The sequence below is a fragment of the Lepidochelys olivacea genome (genome assembly GCF_965140295.1).
Source record: "Lepidochelys olivacea isolate rLepOli2 genome assembly, chromosome: 10".
Lineage (NCBI taxonomy): Eukaryota > Metazoa > Chordata > Testudines > Cheloniidae > Lepidochelys > Lepidochelys olivacea.
The window spans coordinates 10023799-10039597 of record NC_140420.1 but is presented as its reverse complement, the minus strand read 5'-3'; the positions used below and the strand labels follow the sequence as shown (position 1 = coordinate 10039597).

Below are 15799 nucleotides of genomic sequence, written 5' to 3'. Positions count from 1 at the left end.
AGCAGATGTGTTGTCCACACAAACCCATCCTCCCATCCTTTAAAGACCAGCCCAACTATTTATTGATCATCACCTATACACCTTGAAGGCATCTCAGCATGGGTCTGCTTTGCTGCATGTCCCTGAACTACAGATGATTCCTTACAACTTCATTCTGGGACCCAAGCTTTCTCTTCCGCTCCGTAAGCCTGTTCTCTCCGGGAGAGAAGACAGCGTGATGTGGTTTTCATCCTTGGGCAAAGGACGGCTAACACAAGCAGATACTCCAAATCTAATGTCAGAGATGAATCAGCAGGGGGTATTCATGCAGCACGCTAACATCACAACACATTCTTTTTTTACATGCTAAATGCCTCCAGCCAGAGGTCAAAGCCTGCTTCCAGCACCACAGCTCTCCCACCATGGTGTCCTGCAAATCTTCCCATTAAAATAATGAATATGGGACATCCTAGTGTCTTAGCCGTTTTCAGAATGGAGGCTAATAGTGGTGTCCCCAGGGGTCTGTACTGGGACCAGTGCTGTTCAATATATTCATAAATGATCTGGAAAAAGGGGTAAACAGTGAGGTGGCAAAATGTGCAGATGATACAAAACTACTCAAGATCATTAAGTCCAAAAGAGACGGTAAAAAGTTACAAAGGGATCTCACAAAACTGGGTGACTGGGCAACAAAATGGCAGCTGAAATTCAATGCTGATAAATGCAAAGTAATACACAAGGGATTTCTGGTTCCAGCCTCTTATGGGCATGTGGAGAAAAGTGTGCTCAGTTAGGGACAGTGCCCAGACAGCAGGTAGCAAGGAGGACAGTGGACATGACTTTTGGGAAGGAGGCAGTCACAAGCAGGTGGAATGGGAGGAGCATCTTGGCCCATCAAGGATGTAGAAGCACTTAAAAAAAAAAGTCACAACTACAAATGTTGTCCCAGGTTCCTGCCTCCCTCGTGTATGTTTAGAGCAAAATAAGTGAGTCACCAAGGAAAACACAAGCTTATCGAATCCTTTCTCGTGCAAACGTGAAATGTCATGCACAGGACTGGTAGAGGAGCCGAACGAGCATGGGCAGTGAAGGGATAGGAGTGGGGCTGCTACTGCTGCCTGGCTCTTGCTAGATCTCCAGATGCAGTTTAGCGCATCTGGAGCATGATGCGGTATTAGGAACTGAGAAGGATAGCTCAGGAAGCTAGACAGCCTGTGTTACTAGCAAGCAGGAAAGTTGCACTCGGATCCCATGCTGGAGTTCCTTGTTTTCTGAATGGGAGAGGACTGCATGTGTTACAGACGAAGCTTGCTCACTTCCCAGTAGGCCTCATGTTATGGGACAAATTCTCTGCTGGCATAAATTGGTATGGTGTGGTGCGGTGCCCTGGACTTCACTGGACCTGTGCCAACTTACACCAACAAAGAATTTGGCCCTATTTCAGCAGCAGGGTTAAATGAGTTCATCCACCACTCCTGGCCAATGCTTGGCGACTTGAAAGGAGGAGGACAAGTGGAACCAAAACTCCCATCCTACCCAGATTTCCTAACCCAGCCCCGTCTTCCAGATCCTTCTCAGGAGTGTCCCAGATTGCAGGTGTCTGAGATGGAGCCATATGGCAGTTGTGGGTTAGGGACACTTGGAGGGAGAGTAGAGAGACAAAAAAACAACTGTGAACACAAATCAAGAGGTCTGCTTTGGCCAGTTAAACAGGGCCTGCCTGCAGGATAATCAGCAAAGTGTGCCATTTTACAGCAGATCTCATGGAGTCAAGACACTCATCACTACATTTCAGCTATTTAGTTGGCTCCACTGCATTTTCAGCTTGTGAAAGGATGACCATTATAGATCACGAGTGGGAGGAAATCAATGAGATGGACCTCAGCGGAAGTCCCCTGTCAGACACAGCCGCCAACTGCTGTATCATTAGTCCATTCGTCTGACGCCATGGGAGACCTCTAGCGACTCAGAGAATTAGGGCCAGTCCAGGTGGTAGGTCAAGAAAAAAAAACACCTCTTTGTTCTAGCATTCTATTTCCCCTCTAGCATCTTGGCTTTAAATTCTAGCCCCTACTACCAAGACATCTCGTCACAGCACAATTCCTGATGCCGAGGAGGAGGAAGAGTTTCCTCCAAGACTTCAATGCTGTTTTGCAAAGGCTGGCAAGGGCACATGAGCAAATAAAACAGCAGCTAAATGCTACTCCTGGATCTTCCAGCCTTGAGCCCAGGTCTCCAAAGCCGCAGGAAGATGAGCCCGTCGCCTTCCGCCTTGTGAATGGCTTGCCATTAGTTCCCATGCTCTCTCTCACTCTCTCTTGCATCTTTCACATAAGCCAAGCAACATTACAAACAACCTCCCCGTAACTCCCTGCCACCCCCACAGACTGTACATTAATAGTGTCTGCCTTTAGCTCCACGCTGGGAACACTGGGCACACCCCTCTCTCTGCATGGCATTACTTCCAAACACCGCCTCCTGAGGAGACGTGGAACAAGCTCCAGCACTCCCTAGCCCCCTCACACAGAGCAGCCGCAACCAGGGACTCTGGGAAAAGAAGAAACTGGTAGCCATGGAAGAGGCATGGCAATGGGGAAAACACAGCAGCAAACAGCTCGGCCTTGAGCTTGGGACACAGACCTGGGAGATTTCATTCACAAAGCAAAGCAGAGCAACTTTTGCCTGGGCTCCCTTATACGGGGCCTGGAAGGAAGAACTCAGGCATTTTGACCAATGATCCCTTTGGCAATAAAGCAAAAGCAGATTCTAACAGACGACCTATCGGGCTGGGCATTATAATTATCACGTTAGCCCTCAAAATGGTGCCTTCTATAGCGCCTTGAGACACCTCAGGTACCAGAAGCCATGTGGTAAAAAAATACGTCCCTGTCTGTTTTAACTGCTCCTACTCTCCTGTCTCTGCCCTTGATGAAAGCCAGGCTGTCCATGCCACTCCAACACCGACCACAGGACATATTCGGATAAGTATTGTTTTTAATTTAGCACTGGGCTCTTCATGTGACATTGTTCCTAAATACCAGCCTCCTGGGAAAGATTTAACTAGTCCCAGCCCTGCCTCTGCTCTGAAGGAAGCTCAGAGGAGAATTAACCCTGAATTCAGGAAAGAGAAGAACCTGGAGGCTGGAGCAATGAAAATGAAACAAACCAAGCTGCCTTCAGACTCGTGACAATGACCTGAGGGATTTAACCTGGATTGGAATTGCAGGGTTGCAATTTTAACAAACCATTGGTGGTGAAGAACTGATGGTGACTTAAAAAAATAATTAAGCTAAGGTGCAATCTAGACACAGTTTCACTCACGTTTTCCTCAGCAAAGCTGTGAGCTCCTTCAGGCAATGCAGATAGTTCATGAACCATGGCACTGTTTTGTTTCTGGAGTTGTAAAGCATGCAAGCACACTGTCTGCCTAGCCGTGGCATCCCTTACTGATTTCCAGTTGGCAAGAAGTTCTCTGAGTTGATAATATTTGCAAGGCTGGAAATAAACCCATTATTCTTTCAATGTACAGATATCACTTCAGTTGGCTTGAAGTTCCCAAGCAGGAACAGAGGAAGGAAGATCTCAGTTTTACCATCAAACAATTTTCATAGTTGACCAGCCCACCTTGGAAAGAAAACCATATCAATTCTGTTCAGTTCAACTAGACTGCCAATTGCATTGACTGCATCTATGTGAGACTTATTAGGCTTTTTTTTTTTTAAAATAGATGATTACTTATGGTTACAGGTGGAGCTGGCAGCGCCATCTACCGTTTCAGATGTCTGCACACTTGCCATCATAAGCCCCCATTTTCCATTGTTTATAACTTTGCCAAGCTCTAATCAGTTGAGCTGAAATGGTCTATGCTGGGTGTCTACCTCAGACTGAACTTTTTTGGAAAGCTTCAGCAAAAATGGTTCAGCCATTTCTGAGAATGAGATTAAGGAAAAATTGTTTTGCCTGTGTTAAAATCATTCATCCAGCTGTTTCACTGAAAAGCTCTAACACCTTCCTGCTTTGCAGCATGGGCTTGACATTTGGCAAGGGCACTGCCTTGGTGTCACGGATTTGCCCTTTGCTATTCCTGTGATAATCCACCCAAATTTGGTCAAGTTATAAGCCTTTGAAAAAACCACTGTTTCCATGTGCTCAGTAGAGACTTGTCAGAGTTTGGCGACTACATTCTCTGAAGATGCTGCCTGCAGTAAGCACGCTCAAACCCAGGGCTTCAGGGATTGAGCAGGTCTTTCCCTGCAATTGCTGCCTAGCCTCATCTGTGGTGCCAGGCACCAAAACTGAAAGCAGGGAAACCGTCTCTTCTATGTGCTAGATCAGGGGTCTCAAAAACACGGCCCACGGGGTTATTTTCTGCGGCCCGCCAGCTCCCCGCAGCCCCTCCGCCAGTGTTTACCTAGAGCGGCTCCAGCCTGGCGCACACCGGGGACAGGGCAGGCTCCCTGTCTCTCCGGGAACCGTCCAGAACCTGGGGGAGGGGGGCCACAGGGGTCTATGTGTTCCCTGGCCACTCTTCCAGGTACCACCCCCGAAGCTCCCGTTGGCCGCGGTGCCCGTTCCCAGCCAATGGGAGCTGTGGGGGGCAGTGCTTGGAAGCAAGGGCAACACACAGACCCCTGTGCCCCCTCTCCCCCAGGTTCCGGCTGCTTCCTGGAGTGGTGCGGGGGCAGGGCAGGCAGGCAGGGAGCCTGCCCTGCCCCCGGTGCGTGCTGGGCCGGAGCCCGCCCCCGATCCCCTCCTGCAGCCTAACCCCCTGTCCTGAGCCCCTTGCTGCACCCCGCACCGCTCCTGCACCCCAACCCCCTGCCCTGAGCCCCCTGCCACACCCTGAACCCCTCCTGCGGCCCAACCCCCTGCCACACCCTGACCCCCTGCTGCACCCCTCACCCCTCCTGCACCCCACACCCCAACTCCCTGCCCTGAGCTCCCTGCACACCTCCTGCAGCTCAACTCCCTGCCCTGTGCCCCCGCTACACCCCACATCCCTCCTGCACCCCCTGAGGGCAGGAAGGGGGCGGAGTTGGGGTGGAGATTTTGGGGAAGGGGTTGGAATGGGGGCAGGGAAGGGTGGGAAGAGGCGGGCAGGGGCAGGGCCTCATGGAAGGGGTGGAGGGGGGGCGGGGCCAGGGCGGCAGGGTGGGTGTCAGTGATGCGGCCCTCGGGTCAATGTACTAGTCCTCATGTGGCCCTCGTGGTCATTTGAGTTTGAGACCCCTGCTCTAAATGTTCCTCCTGCTGGCTCTGAGGCAGCATAGAGGAGGAAGATGCCTGCCCTAAATGCAGAGAGGACAAAAGCCGGGTGGGGTGGAAAGAGTAGATTGGGACAAGGAGCCTGGGGGGTGGGGACAGATGAGGAGCCTAGGGGAGATGGGGAAGGGAGAGAACGAAATCTGCTGAGGAGTCCGCCCATGTGAACCCAGTTGCAAGACATGCCTCACATCGTTGTTACACAAGACACCCCAAACCTCCCATCCATATGGTTTGACTTTGCAGACAGGCACATGGTAAATGAGCTGCATCCCAAGGACACACTGGCAGCCATGTATCCTCGCTTGTGTGTGCTTGGTTTCCCAGCTCAGTTATCCTGTTTACTTTTAAAAGGGGAGATAAAATGGATTAAGACTTGCTTAAAGACTGCCAAAGAAACATTATCCCAATGTTCCGGAAAGACTGGCCTCTACCTATTCAGAGAGAATGGACTCCTGCAATGGCGGATACTGCTGGTAGGAAAGGGCTGAATTTATAGCACCACCCAACACTTATGGGTTTCCTGAAACATGGGAGCCTTCCCAGGACTATACAGAAGCCGAGCAATGAGTCCTGAAACACTTGCACCTCACGGTGAAGCAAACAGCTGCCTGCTTCCCTCTGAATTTCCTTTACTCGTTCAGTTTGGGCCCGATCCAACTTCAATTAAAACCAATGGAAAGCGTCCCAATTCCCTTAAGCAGTGGATGCAGCAGGCTGTTAATTCCTTCTCCCTTAGCGGTTAGAGCAGCCGTTCTCAACCTGCAGCCCACAAGCTGCTTATGGCCCCATCAGCACATAGCTGCAGCCTATGTGATATCCTCAGGGCCATACAGGTAGTATATATATTGTGTGGATGCGGCCCACGTAACACATAGAAAGCTGCATATGCAGCCCACAATGGTAAATAGGCTGAGAACCACTGGGTTATAGATTTTGCTATCATCCGTAGTATCCCACGGCTACGATTAAAGGGTGGAAATATAGCTAGGTACTTGTAGCATCTCCACGGTACCTGAGCAGGAATGCTTGGTGGTGAGGATATCATCTCTCGCCTCCTGTGAAGAGGGATGGACTTTGCCACCTGCCTAACAGAATTCTTCACAATAGTCTGATATAACTGCCACTCTCTTCTGATAGCCACCTCTTCATTTTTTAAAAACAAAAATGGGCTTGGATAGAAACCTCACAGAACACCAAGCCTGGAAGTCCATCCAACCGTGCTTCTGTACCCAGACCAAACTATTGTGGATTCCTATAGGTACAATGAAGAGCTACCAGCACATACTATGCCCAGTTCTGCTTCCAATTACATCTCTGCCACCTCACTCAGTTCAGTCAGCTTGCATACGTGTACACTGAACCCCAGGCTAATAGGACTGTGTTTGGACTCACCATTAACCCTCTCCTTAGCACCTCTCCCCATAACATAATATCCTGCTGGGGTAACTGTGACACTAACAGGAAGCTATATCATATCTCCTCTGCAAAAGAGCTGTGAGAACTGCAGACAGAGAAGATACCAACCAAGCATTAGAGTCCATCCTGTATCTCCTAGTCAGAGCAATCTCTGATGACCTGAGGTCAGGTGCTCGGACACTCCAGTGATCCAATGTATTACAGGACGAGTTTGATTTTAATCCCCCAGCAGCGGGTGTTAATTCAGTAAGGGAAAGCAGAGCTTCATTACATTGCACTTGGGTCTTTTACAGACCCACTGATTCACAATTAATCTACACTTTCCACCCATAGGCAATAATGCAGAGTATGTTTTGGCCCACATTGGTTTTCTCTCATTATCTCTTTATTTCATTTGATTGCTCCTAAAATTTGCTAAGGATCTCCCGCCATTGGATAAGTCCTGCTGGAACTGTAATGAAATCAGGTAAGTGCTCAACTTGCAGGTTCAGGCTTTTCCCTTGATAAACATAAAGCCTATTTGGGAATGGAGGAGAGGGGAGGCAGGGAACTCAGCCAATAGCAAAACAGTCTGCAGGCTCCCAAATGGCATCATAATTTAATTTAACTATGATCGGAGGGACAGAAAACAAGCACAGTCTAAAATGCTGACATACAATTAAAGGCGAGATTCAGCATTAAGATTCAGCATTGCCATAGAATCATAGAGACATAGGGCTGGAAGGGATCTCAAGAGTTCAGGCCCCCATGCCGAGGCAAGATTAAGTATACCTCGACCATCCCTGACAGGAGTTTGTCTAACCTTTTCTTAATACCTCCAAAACGCGGATTCTACAGCCTTCCACAATACCTGTTCCAGTGTTTAACTATCCTTAAAGTTAGAAAGTTTTTCCTAATATGCTAATGAGTTCAGTTCCTCTGGGTCAAATCCTAGGCCCTATGCCAAGCCTAAGAGAATCCTCAGCATAGGACAGGGTCCCCCTTGCTCCTATGGCTGTTACTGTAGCCTCCAGGCTACAGCTGGCTCTATGGCAGCTGTGCCTACGCCCTACACTGATTCCCCTTAGTCATGGATCCACTGGTCATGTCCCCCCATCAGCACTCCCCTTGCATGGTATTGCAGAGGAAGCTTGCGGAACACAGCTCTGGGTCCCCAGGAAGGAGCGGAATCCCTAAAACTGATAGCCTGCCCTCTTGGACAGTGGAAATTTACTGATTCCTCTACCTATCAGGCCTTCTGGGCCCCCACGGGGATGGGCACCTGAACTGGGACCTCTGTAAGGCCCTTTGACAAAGCCCAGAGTGCACCAGATTGCGACTGTTTCTGGGCAGAGACACAATATCACATTACAATAAATATAAACTATCGCCAGCTCAGGAAAGATCTACAATGCTCCCAGGGCCAGATCCTCAGCTGCTGTAAATTGTCATAGCTCCACTGATGTGAAGAAAAAGGGGGGTGGGAAGTAATAAAATGGATTAATGTTAATGCCGCCACGCCCATTTACACCAGCTGAGGATAACAGAGCTAGGCCTGTTTATATCAGCTAAGGATCTGCACTCGCTGTCTAAAACATGAGATTCAGTGCCCACTACAGGCTATATCGCCATCACTAGTCTGGCACAAGGCAGGGGCAACTCCTCCACATTAAGAGCCGAGAGCTCGCCCCATGGCCCTTGCTCAGTTAAGCACCTATATGCAGCTCTTACCTGCCGTGATCGTGTCTACGTCCCTCGCGGCCAGCTCCTCCACCTCAGATCTCTTCCGTAGCTCCAGACGCCGGGAGAACCCTTCCTTGGGCTTCCATAGGTCCTGAATCAGAAGGGGCTTCTCATTATCACCGAGGACTCGCAACCCTTCCGTTTGCCACTGCTTCTCAGAGCCGCTGAACATCCCAATGACATCACACAGCACATAGTGGCCAGCGTCCACCTTGCTCAGCCCATAGCGCTCCAATGCCTCCTTCACCAGCTCCCGCGCACTTGAGCTCCCCGTGGCGAGGACACTCTTGTAGTTGGTGCCCGCACAGATGTTGCCCCCAAATATCTTCAGGACCCCAGGGGCTGAAACCTGAGTGGAAAGTTCAGCTGGGTCATCGCTGCTTGCAAGGGGGAAAGCCAACACCGAGCTACGGTCCTTGTAGCTCAGCGTCCGGTACAAGACCTGAGAGAATATCCGGCTCGGACGCTTAAGCTTGTTTTTGGAAGGTGAGGACATGGCGGACGAAGATCCATAGAACATAGCGGGTGAGGTCGTCATGGGACACAGGGCTTTAAAATGCTGATTTGCCTTTTTTGTTTCTGTTCACTCTGCAGCTGAGGGGAAACAGAGATAATAGCAAGCATATGAGCAGAAACCTTCAAACAAACTGGAGCAGAAGTGACTCCAAGATCCCGTGCCTGGACTGTGGCCCAGAGGGGACATGCGGTCATCTCTGGAATGGCAAGAAGAGTGCAGGACTGATGCTGTGAGTTTACACGTGTGACACAGGACAGCAGGAGCCAAATTTATCCCTCACCCCTGAAATCAGTGGAATTACCCGAGATGAATTTTCCCTAGGAATTTGATCTGGAGCTATACCAAGCATCCTTGGTTTATAGACCAATGGATGTCTCTCCTGGCTAGCCAAGCGCATGCTTCCCTGCAGATGTTCTCAGGGCGAGAGAAAAGCAGAGCCCAGCAGTTGCGTTACACTTAGAACACAAGGGGAGATTGTGACACAGAAGCTCATTGGTGCCAATTGGCAAAGGGTTTACTGTTCTTCACAACCAACTCCTGCTTTAGTCCTGACAAACTCACTACACATAATACACCACTTTCATGGTATTTATCCATGAAGGGTAGCATGTGTGAAAACTTTTAATTTATCGATACTCATAATCATTGCGAGATGTGTATCTGGGTAATATTTAAGGGGTAATGTGATGTGTGGCAGACTGGGTGACACCTCACAGGAAAATTTCTATGCTGAATGCCTGTCATAGCCAGTTAGTGGGGGAATTTGGCACAGATTTTCTGGGCTTCCCTACATTTCAGTTTAGATTTTGCAGCTCTACTTTTAAATAAAAGATTTATATTTTAAAATCACATTCTCACATTAGGACTCGAGTGAGATCTGGCAAGAGACATCTGGCAAGAGAAAAGCATCTTATGCATCTACACCAAGGCTAAGCACAGCTAGAAATATCCTAAGGTGCTGATTCTAACTTTATGAATCACCCTACAGTAGGTGGACAAATTAGGATCAGTCTCTGGTAGGCCTGTGATGTGAATTTTTCCCCTCCAAGAACATCTCACCCATTCACATAGACGATTCTTTAAAAATCTGGGTACATATTGTTATATAAATTATCAACTTTAAACCAACAGCTGATTTATAACATGATCATTCCTACCAAGGCACAGTGTGACAATCCTGATGCGTGAATGGACACACAATTGCAACTGTGAGTATGTGAGTTACTGCTGGACACATGCTTTCCTAGGTTTAAGAGATTTCAATAAAAGTCCCAACAACACTTTGTAGCTAAATAGCTTGATGATGCCAAGAGCGATTGTATCAAGGGCAAGCATGGAAGGAGCATTTGTTCCACTGGACACAGGGCAGAACTTGGAGTTTTATTTGTCTCCGCACTCCTCCTACTTGACCTACACTCTGCGATAACAGCGTGTGACATTACTGCTGGAGAAAGGTGCCGGGCTGACAACCCTGGAAACCACAGGCTTCTCTTTATCCCAAAACAGGTACAGCACAGACAGTACCAGGGCAAGCTTCCTCCACCCTACTACTGTGCATCAAACCTAAGAGAGAGGTACCACCTAAGTCTACATCCCCCATTCAGTCCCTGGCCTCTGCTGAGGCTGTCAACAACATCGTCAAGCAGGGCCAGCTGTGATGGCCATATGGCTTTAATGTGGCCACTTGAGGCATGAGGCCATGAAGCTCATTTTGCTGCAGACACTGAGCAGACATCAGATAGCGACTAAGCGAGGTTGTTACTAGTATCCTGGGCTGGGCGTGAAATGGCAGCCTACAGACAAAAGGTTCTATATAGACAATTAGCACTGCTATGTTATATTATCACTACTACTTTGCACTCTTGGAGCGCTTTCCATTCAAGGATCTCGTAACCCTCCCTCGGAGGCAGACATCAATCATCATCATCAACCACAGTTAGCACCTATACAGAACACATCTCCTCCACAGATCTCAGAGCACTTTACAAAGATGGAGAGGCCGCATTATTCCTCTTTTATTAATACTGTACTATAGTGGCTCTCAACCTTTCCAGACCACTGTACCCCTTTCAGGAGTCTGGTTTGTCCTGCGTACGCCAAGTTTCACCTCACTTAAAAACTACTTGCTTACAAAACCAGACATAAAAATACAGAAGTGTCACAGCTCATTATTACTGAAAAATTGCTAAAAAATTGCATTTTTACCATATAATTATAAAATAAATCAACTGGAATATAAATATTGTACTTACATTTCAGTGTACAGTACATAGAGCAGTTTAAACAAGCTGTTGTCCGTATGAAATTTTAGTCTGTACTGACTTCGCTAGTGCTTTTAATGGAGCCTGTTGTAAAACTAGGGCAATATCTAGATGAGTTGGTGCACCCCCTGGAAGACCTCCACGTACCCCCAGAAGTATGTGTACCCCTGGTTGAGAACCACTGTTGTAATAGAGGCAAAGAGAGGCCAGGGGACTTACCTAATTTCATATAGTAAATCAGCAGCAGAGTAGGAATGAGACTGAGACATGTGCCCGATCTACAGGGCCACTTCGCCTGCCGTAGATGATGCTATTTCTGTCAGGTCTTCACAGTATCCAAGAAGAGCGCGCACGTTATCAGAAAGATTGTCCATCGGCACTGGACAGACTCCAAACCACCTTCCAGCCCAGGATGGGAAAGCGCCCCTGCTGCTAATGGAAGAGGTCACCTTCTGATCTTATTGTTTTTTGTGAGCAGTGGGAACTTCTCCAAGGTATAATCTCTCTGACTTCTCCCATTCAGTCTGCACACATACACATATCCCACCCAGCTCTAGCCGCAGTGTGACCCCCTTCCCCTGCTCCCAAACAGCCTTACTGATGCTCCTTCTCATGCCCTGTCCTCCCTTATCACCTTCCACATACTGCTCACATCACATCACTGCCCCTTATAAGAGCCATCTGGGCACCCAGGGCAAAAGGAGGCAGAGAGGCAGACCGCTTTCCCCATTAACTCACAGGTGACTTGGCCCCTCCCCATCCCTTCCTGGGGTGAAGCGGATGAGGCAATTGAGGCACAGAAAGATTACATGATTTGTGCAAGGTCAGTGGCTCTAACACAGAACTGGTGACTTCCAGTCTGCAGCTATGAGCACAGGACCATGCCTTCCGCTCCGGGGTAATATCTTATTTCCAATCCTGAGTCCGACAGTCTCCCCTGAATCTGTAATAGCATTTACCTTTGCAGTGATTTGGCTCAGAAAGAAACAAAGCAAGAAACAGAAAGGGGAAAAAACACTTTCCCTTTCCCCTCCTGCTCCAAGGCAGAGAGGTGACTTTCCCTGCTGGAGTAGCAGCAGCAGCCAAGAGCAACAGGCTCCCTGAAAGGTCTCTCCCTCAGGCAGGCAATTAATAATGGCAAAACCTGACAGGTGGTCAAACAAAAAAAGTGAGTCAGTCCCAAAGCACTGAGCGATGGGATTGGTCCATTGCAGGGAGGAAGAGTTCTCCATAGGAATGAAGGCAGCAGAGCATTAGAAAGGGGTGAATCCCCCACTACACACACACACACAAACGCACACTCAGCTCCAGGTCTGGTGTGAACCCAGATGGATTTGTGGCCTAAATGCATGATTACAGCAGCCCCCAAATCAGGCCCCATCGTGCTAGGCACTGTACAGATATAGAGAAAAGGACAGCGCCTGCCCCAGAGTTTACAGTCTACATACACAAGGCAGAGAGAGGGTTGGGGAAAGGAAGTTTTATCATCCGCATTTAACAGATGAGGAAATAGGACAGAGAGACAGTCAGGGTATGTCAAGGCTGCAGTTAAACACCCAGGGCCGGCCTGTGTCAGCTGACTCAGACTTCTGGGGTTCGGGGTGCGGGGCTGTAACCCTGTGGTGCAGACATTCAGGCTCAGGCTGGAGCCCGGGCTCCGGGACCCTACAGCCCGCGCCTGAACACCTACACTGCAATTTAACAGCCCCGCAGCCCGAGCCCAGTCAGCTAGCCCGGGCCGGCCCCGGGAGTTGAACTGCAGTGCCTTGTCAGTTAAAACGGATGCAGTATTTGGCTTGAAAAATATACATATAATCTCTGGGGCTCGGTTTGCTGTATTTTATGATTTGTATTGATTTATCTATGAGGCTCATCATAACATCTAAGCGCCTCAAGTATTAATAGGAGTACTTGTGACACCTTAGAGACTAACAATTTTATTTGAGCATGAGCTTTCGTGAGCTACAGCTCACTTCATCGGATGCATACTGTATTTTCCACTGAATGCATCCGATGAAGTGAGCTGTAGCTCACAAAAGCTTATGCTCAAATAAATCTGTTAGTCTCTAAGGTGCCACAAGTCCTCCTTTTCTTTTTTGCGGGTAACAGACTAACACAGCTGCTACTCTGAAACCTGTCAAATATTAATGAATTTATTCTTCCTATATCCCTTTGAGGTAGGGAAATACTATTTTCCTCCATCTCACAAATGGGAAAACTGAGGCACAGGAAGTTTGTGGCAGAGATGGGATTAGAACCCAGAACTCATGAATTGTCATGTAGTGCCATAGAAATGTTAAATAATAATAATCCACAAGACCGTTCTTCTTCCCTCGATTTAGAACGTGACCGTCAGCTCTGATTTAAAACCCAAGTTTGGCATTCACTAAAATAACATTTCTCAGGAGCATTGCTGTAGCTATGGGCTCAAGCCACGAGGAGAGTAAGTCTTGGGTCATTCAAAAGTGACCCTACCTGGCTGATTGAGGACCAACTTTCACAAGCCCTTAGGATCAGAGAGGGTCCGTAATTTTCCAACAAAATTTGTTCTCATTGGGAAGTGTTGATTCATTGAAACCATTTGCAGGAAAGGGGCTGGTTACGATAAATCTCCCAGTTTGAACATTATTTGAAGAAAGTTTCAAAACTGTCAAAACATCCCATTTGGGCATTATAAAAAAGTTTCAATGTATCTACTTGAAATGACTTTTCATTTTGAAATTTCAATTTATACCGAAAAGGTTAAACATGTTTTTTAAATGGTCAAAATCAAAACAAAACATTTTGACTGACCAAACTGCAATTTTATTATTATTATTATTGGTTCACAAAACTTTGCTTTTCATTCCGTTATGGGACAGAAAAAATCTTTAAACGTCAAAAACCCTTGCGGGATGGGAAAATTGTTCCTTGCCCAACTCTACCTAGGAAGGTCCAATCAGCCCTCACTAGCAATAGATTGCTGGACCATGGCAAAGGGATTCTGGAAAAGGACAGAAGAAAAATTGATGCAGCTCGGCGTAGCTGCACCACTCTAGCACTGTAGCGCACACAGTGTAGACCCTCTTCTGTCGCTGTAGTAAATCCACCTCCCTGAGAGGCAGTACATAATCGACAGAAGAATTCTTCCGTCGACCTAATGGTGTCAACACTGGGGCTTAGGTCAGCTTAACTACATCTTAATTAAATCAACAAAGCCCTGGCTGGAATGATTTAATTGGGGATTGGTCCTGCTTTTGAGCAGGGGTTGGACTAGATGACCTCCTGAGGTCCCTTCCAACCCTGATATTCTATGATTCTATCTCTGATGGGTGTGAATTTTTCACACCCCTGAGCGACGTAGCTAGATAGACCTAACTTTCTAGTGTAGACCAGCCCTAGGAGTCTGCCCGAAAGACTCCACTGACAGATGAGCGAGTGAGAGAGAAAATAACTTTTATGTAAGAATCATTTAGAGCATCCAGATAGCTGAATATTTTCCCAGCTAATCTCATCAGTGCAAAACTCCCTTCAGCACCTATACAACTTTGTGACACTTCCAGCTGCAGAAACCAATTCCTTCAAGCCCCAAACGTGGGCAGCTAAAACCAGCTGTACTTTTTAAAGTGCCCATCTGAATGTTAACTACATTGTTTAGAACGCAGCAACTTTTGTGTTCTTTCTGTAGAACGCCCTACGCAAACTCAGCTTCTCTAGTTCCAGAGGCCCAAAACTTCAGAGCAAAATGTGTTTCATCCATACAAAGAGGCTCCAAGCATGGTCATTTCACTGTTGTGTGTGTAGTTCAGGAAAGGCTCCAGTTTGCAATGTGCCGAAAACTCAGAGAACTTACTGACTTTAAATGGAGTGACGGGTGTTCAGCCCCTCCAGAAATCATGGCTTTTTGCAAAATACAAAATAAGATATGGTCTTGTGTCCATCCCAGAGCCTAAGGGACAACATAGAGTGATAATGAAACATGCTCTTTCCAGACCTCTATGCTCATGGGCATCTTATAAGAAACTAAACAGAGAGGAGTAGGTTTCAGAGTAGCAGCCGTGTCAGTCTGTATCCGTAAAAAGAACAGGAGTACTTGTGGCACCTTAGAGACTAACCAATTTATTACAGCATAAGCTTTGGAGTAGAACAAACACTGGGGCTAGGTTTCAGCTAAGATCACCTCAGCTCATATTACCTGTGACAAAGTAACTCCAGGTCTACCGAGTCATTGGGGGGGTGGGGGGGAGAATGTTCAAAACCACCTAAACAATTTAGGCACACAAGCCTTATGGAGGGTCACTAGGACTTGTGCACCTAAATACCTCATGCACCTAAATCCCCAAAATCTCCTTGGTGCTTACAGTACAGTTCCACTGTTATGCTATTATAAAACATGCACTGTTTGAGGACAAAAAACTTGCAGCAGAGGTAGGCAGCTCCAGACATTTCAAACGTTTGCCATATGCAAAAGTAGAAAGCAAGATTTTTGGGGGGGCATTTACTGTTGAAAACTATAAAGGAATCAGCCAGAGGTTTGTTTTTTCCTCTCAGAGGAATCTGTATCAACTATCTAGGCATCTCTTTGCATGTCATGGAACACACAGGCCAGCCACACCAACGATGGCTATTCATCTTGCCATGATGCCATTATTTATTCTGA

At 47.6% G+C, this 15799-nt stretch overlaps 1 protein-coding gene across 3 annotated transcripts in view; it reads right to left on the bottom strand.

The window, feature by feature from the left end:
• Positions 1-15799, bottom strand: part of RADIL (Rap associating with DIL domain) — a 72261-nt gene that overhangs the window by 50023 nt on the left and 6439 nt on the right. For 2 of the 3 annotated variants that reach the window (XM_084642254.1, XM_084642256.1), the window contains one exon: positions 8371-8976. In XM_084642254.1, coding sequence (XP_084498380.1) covers positions 8371-8920 — 550 coding nt within the window. In that variant the 5' untranslated portion in view covers positions 8921-8976. Of the gene's footprint in view, positions 1-8370; positions 8977-11379; positions 11590-15799 lie in introns of all 3 variants that reach the window. The other variant, XM_084642255.1, reaches the window with a different exon arrangement.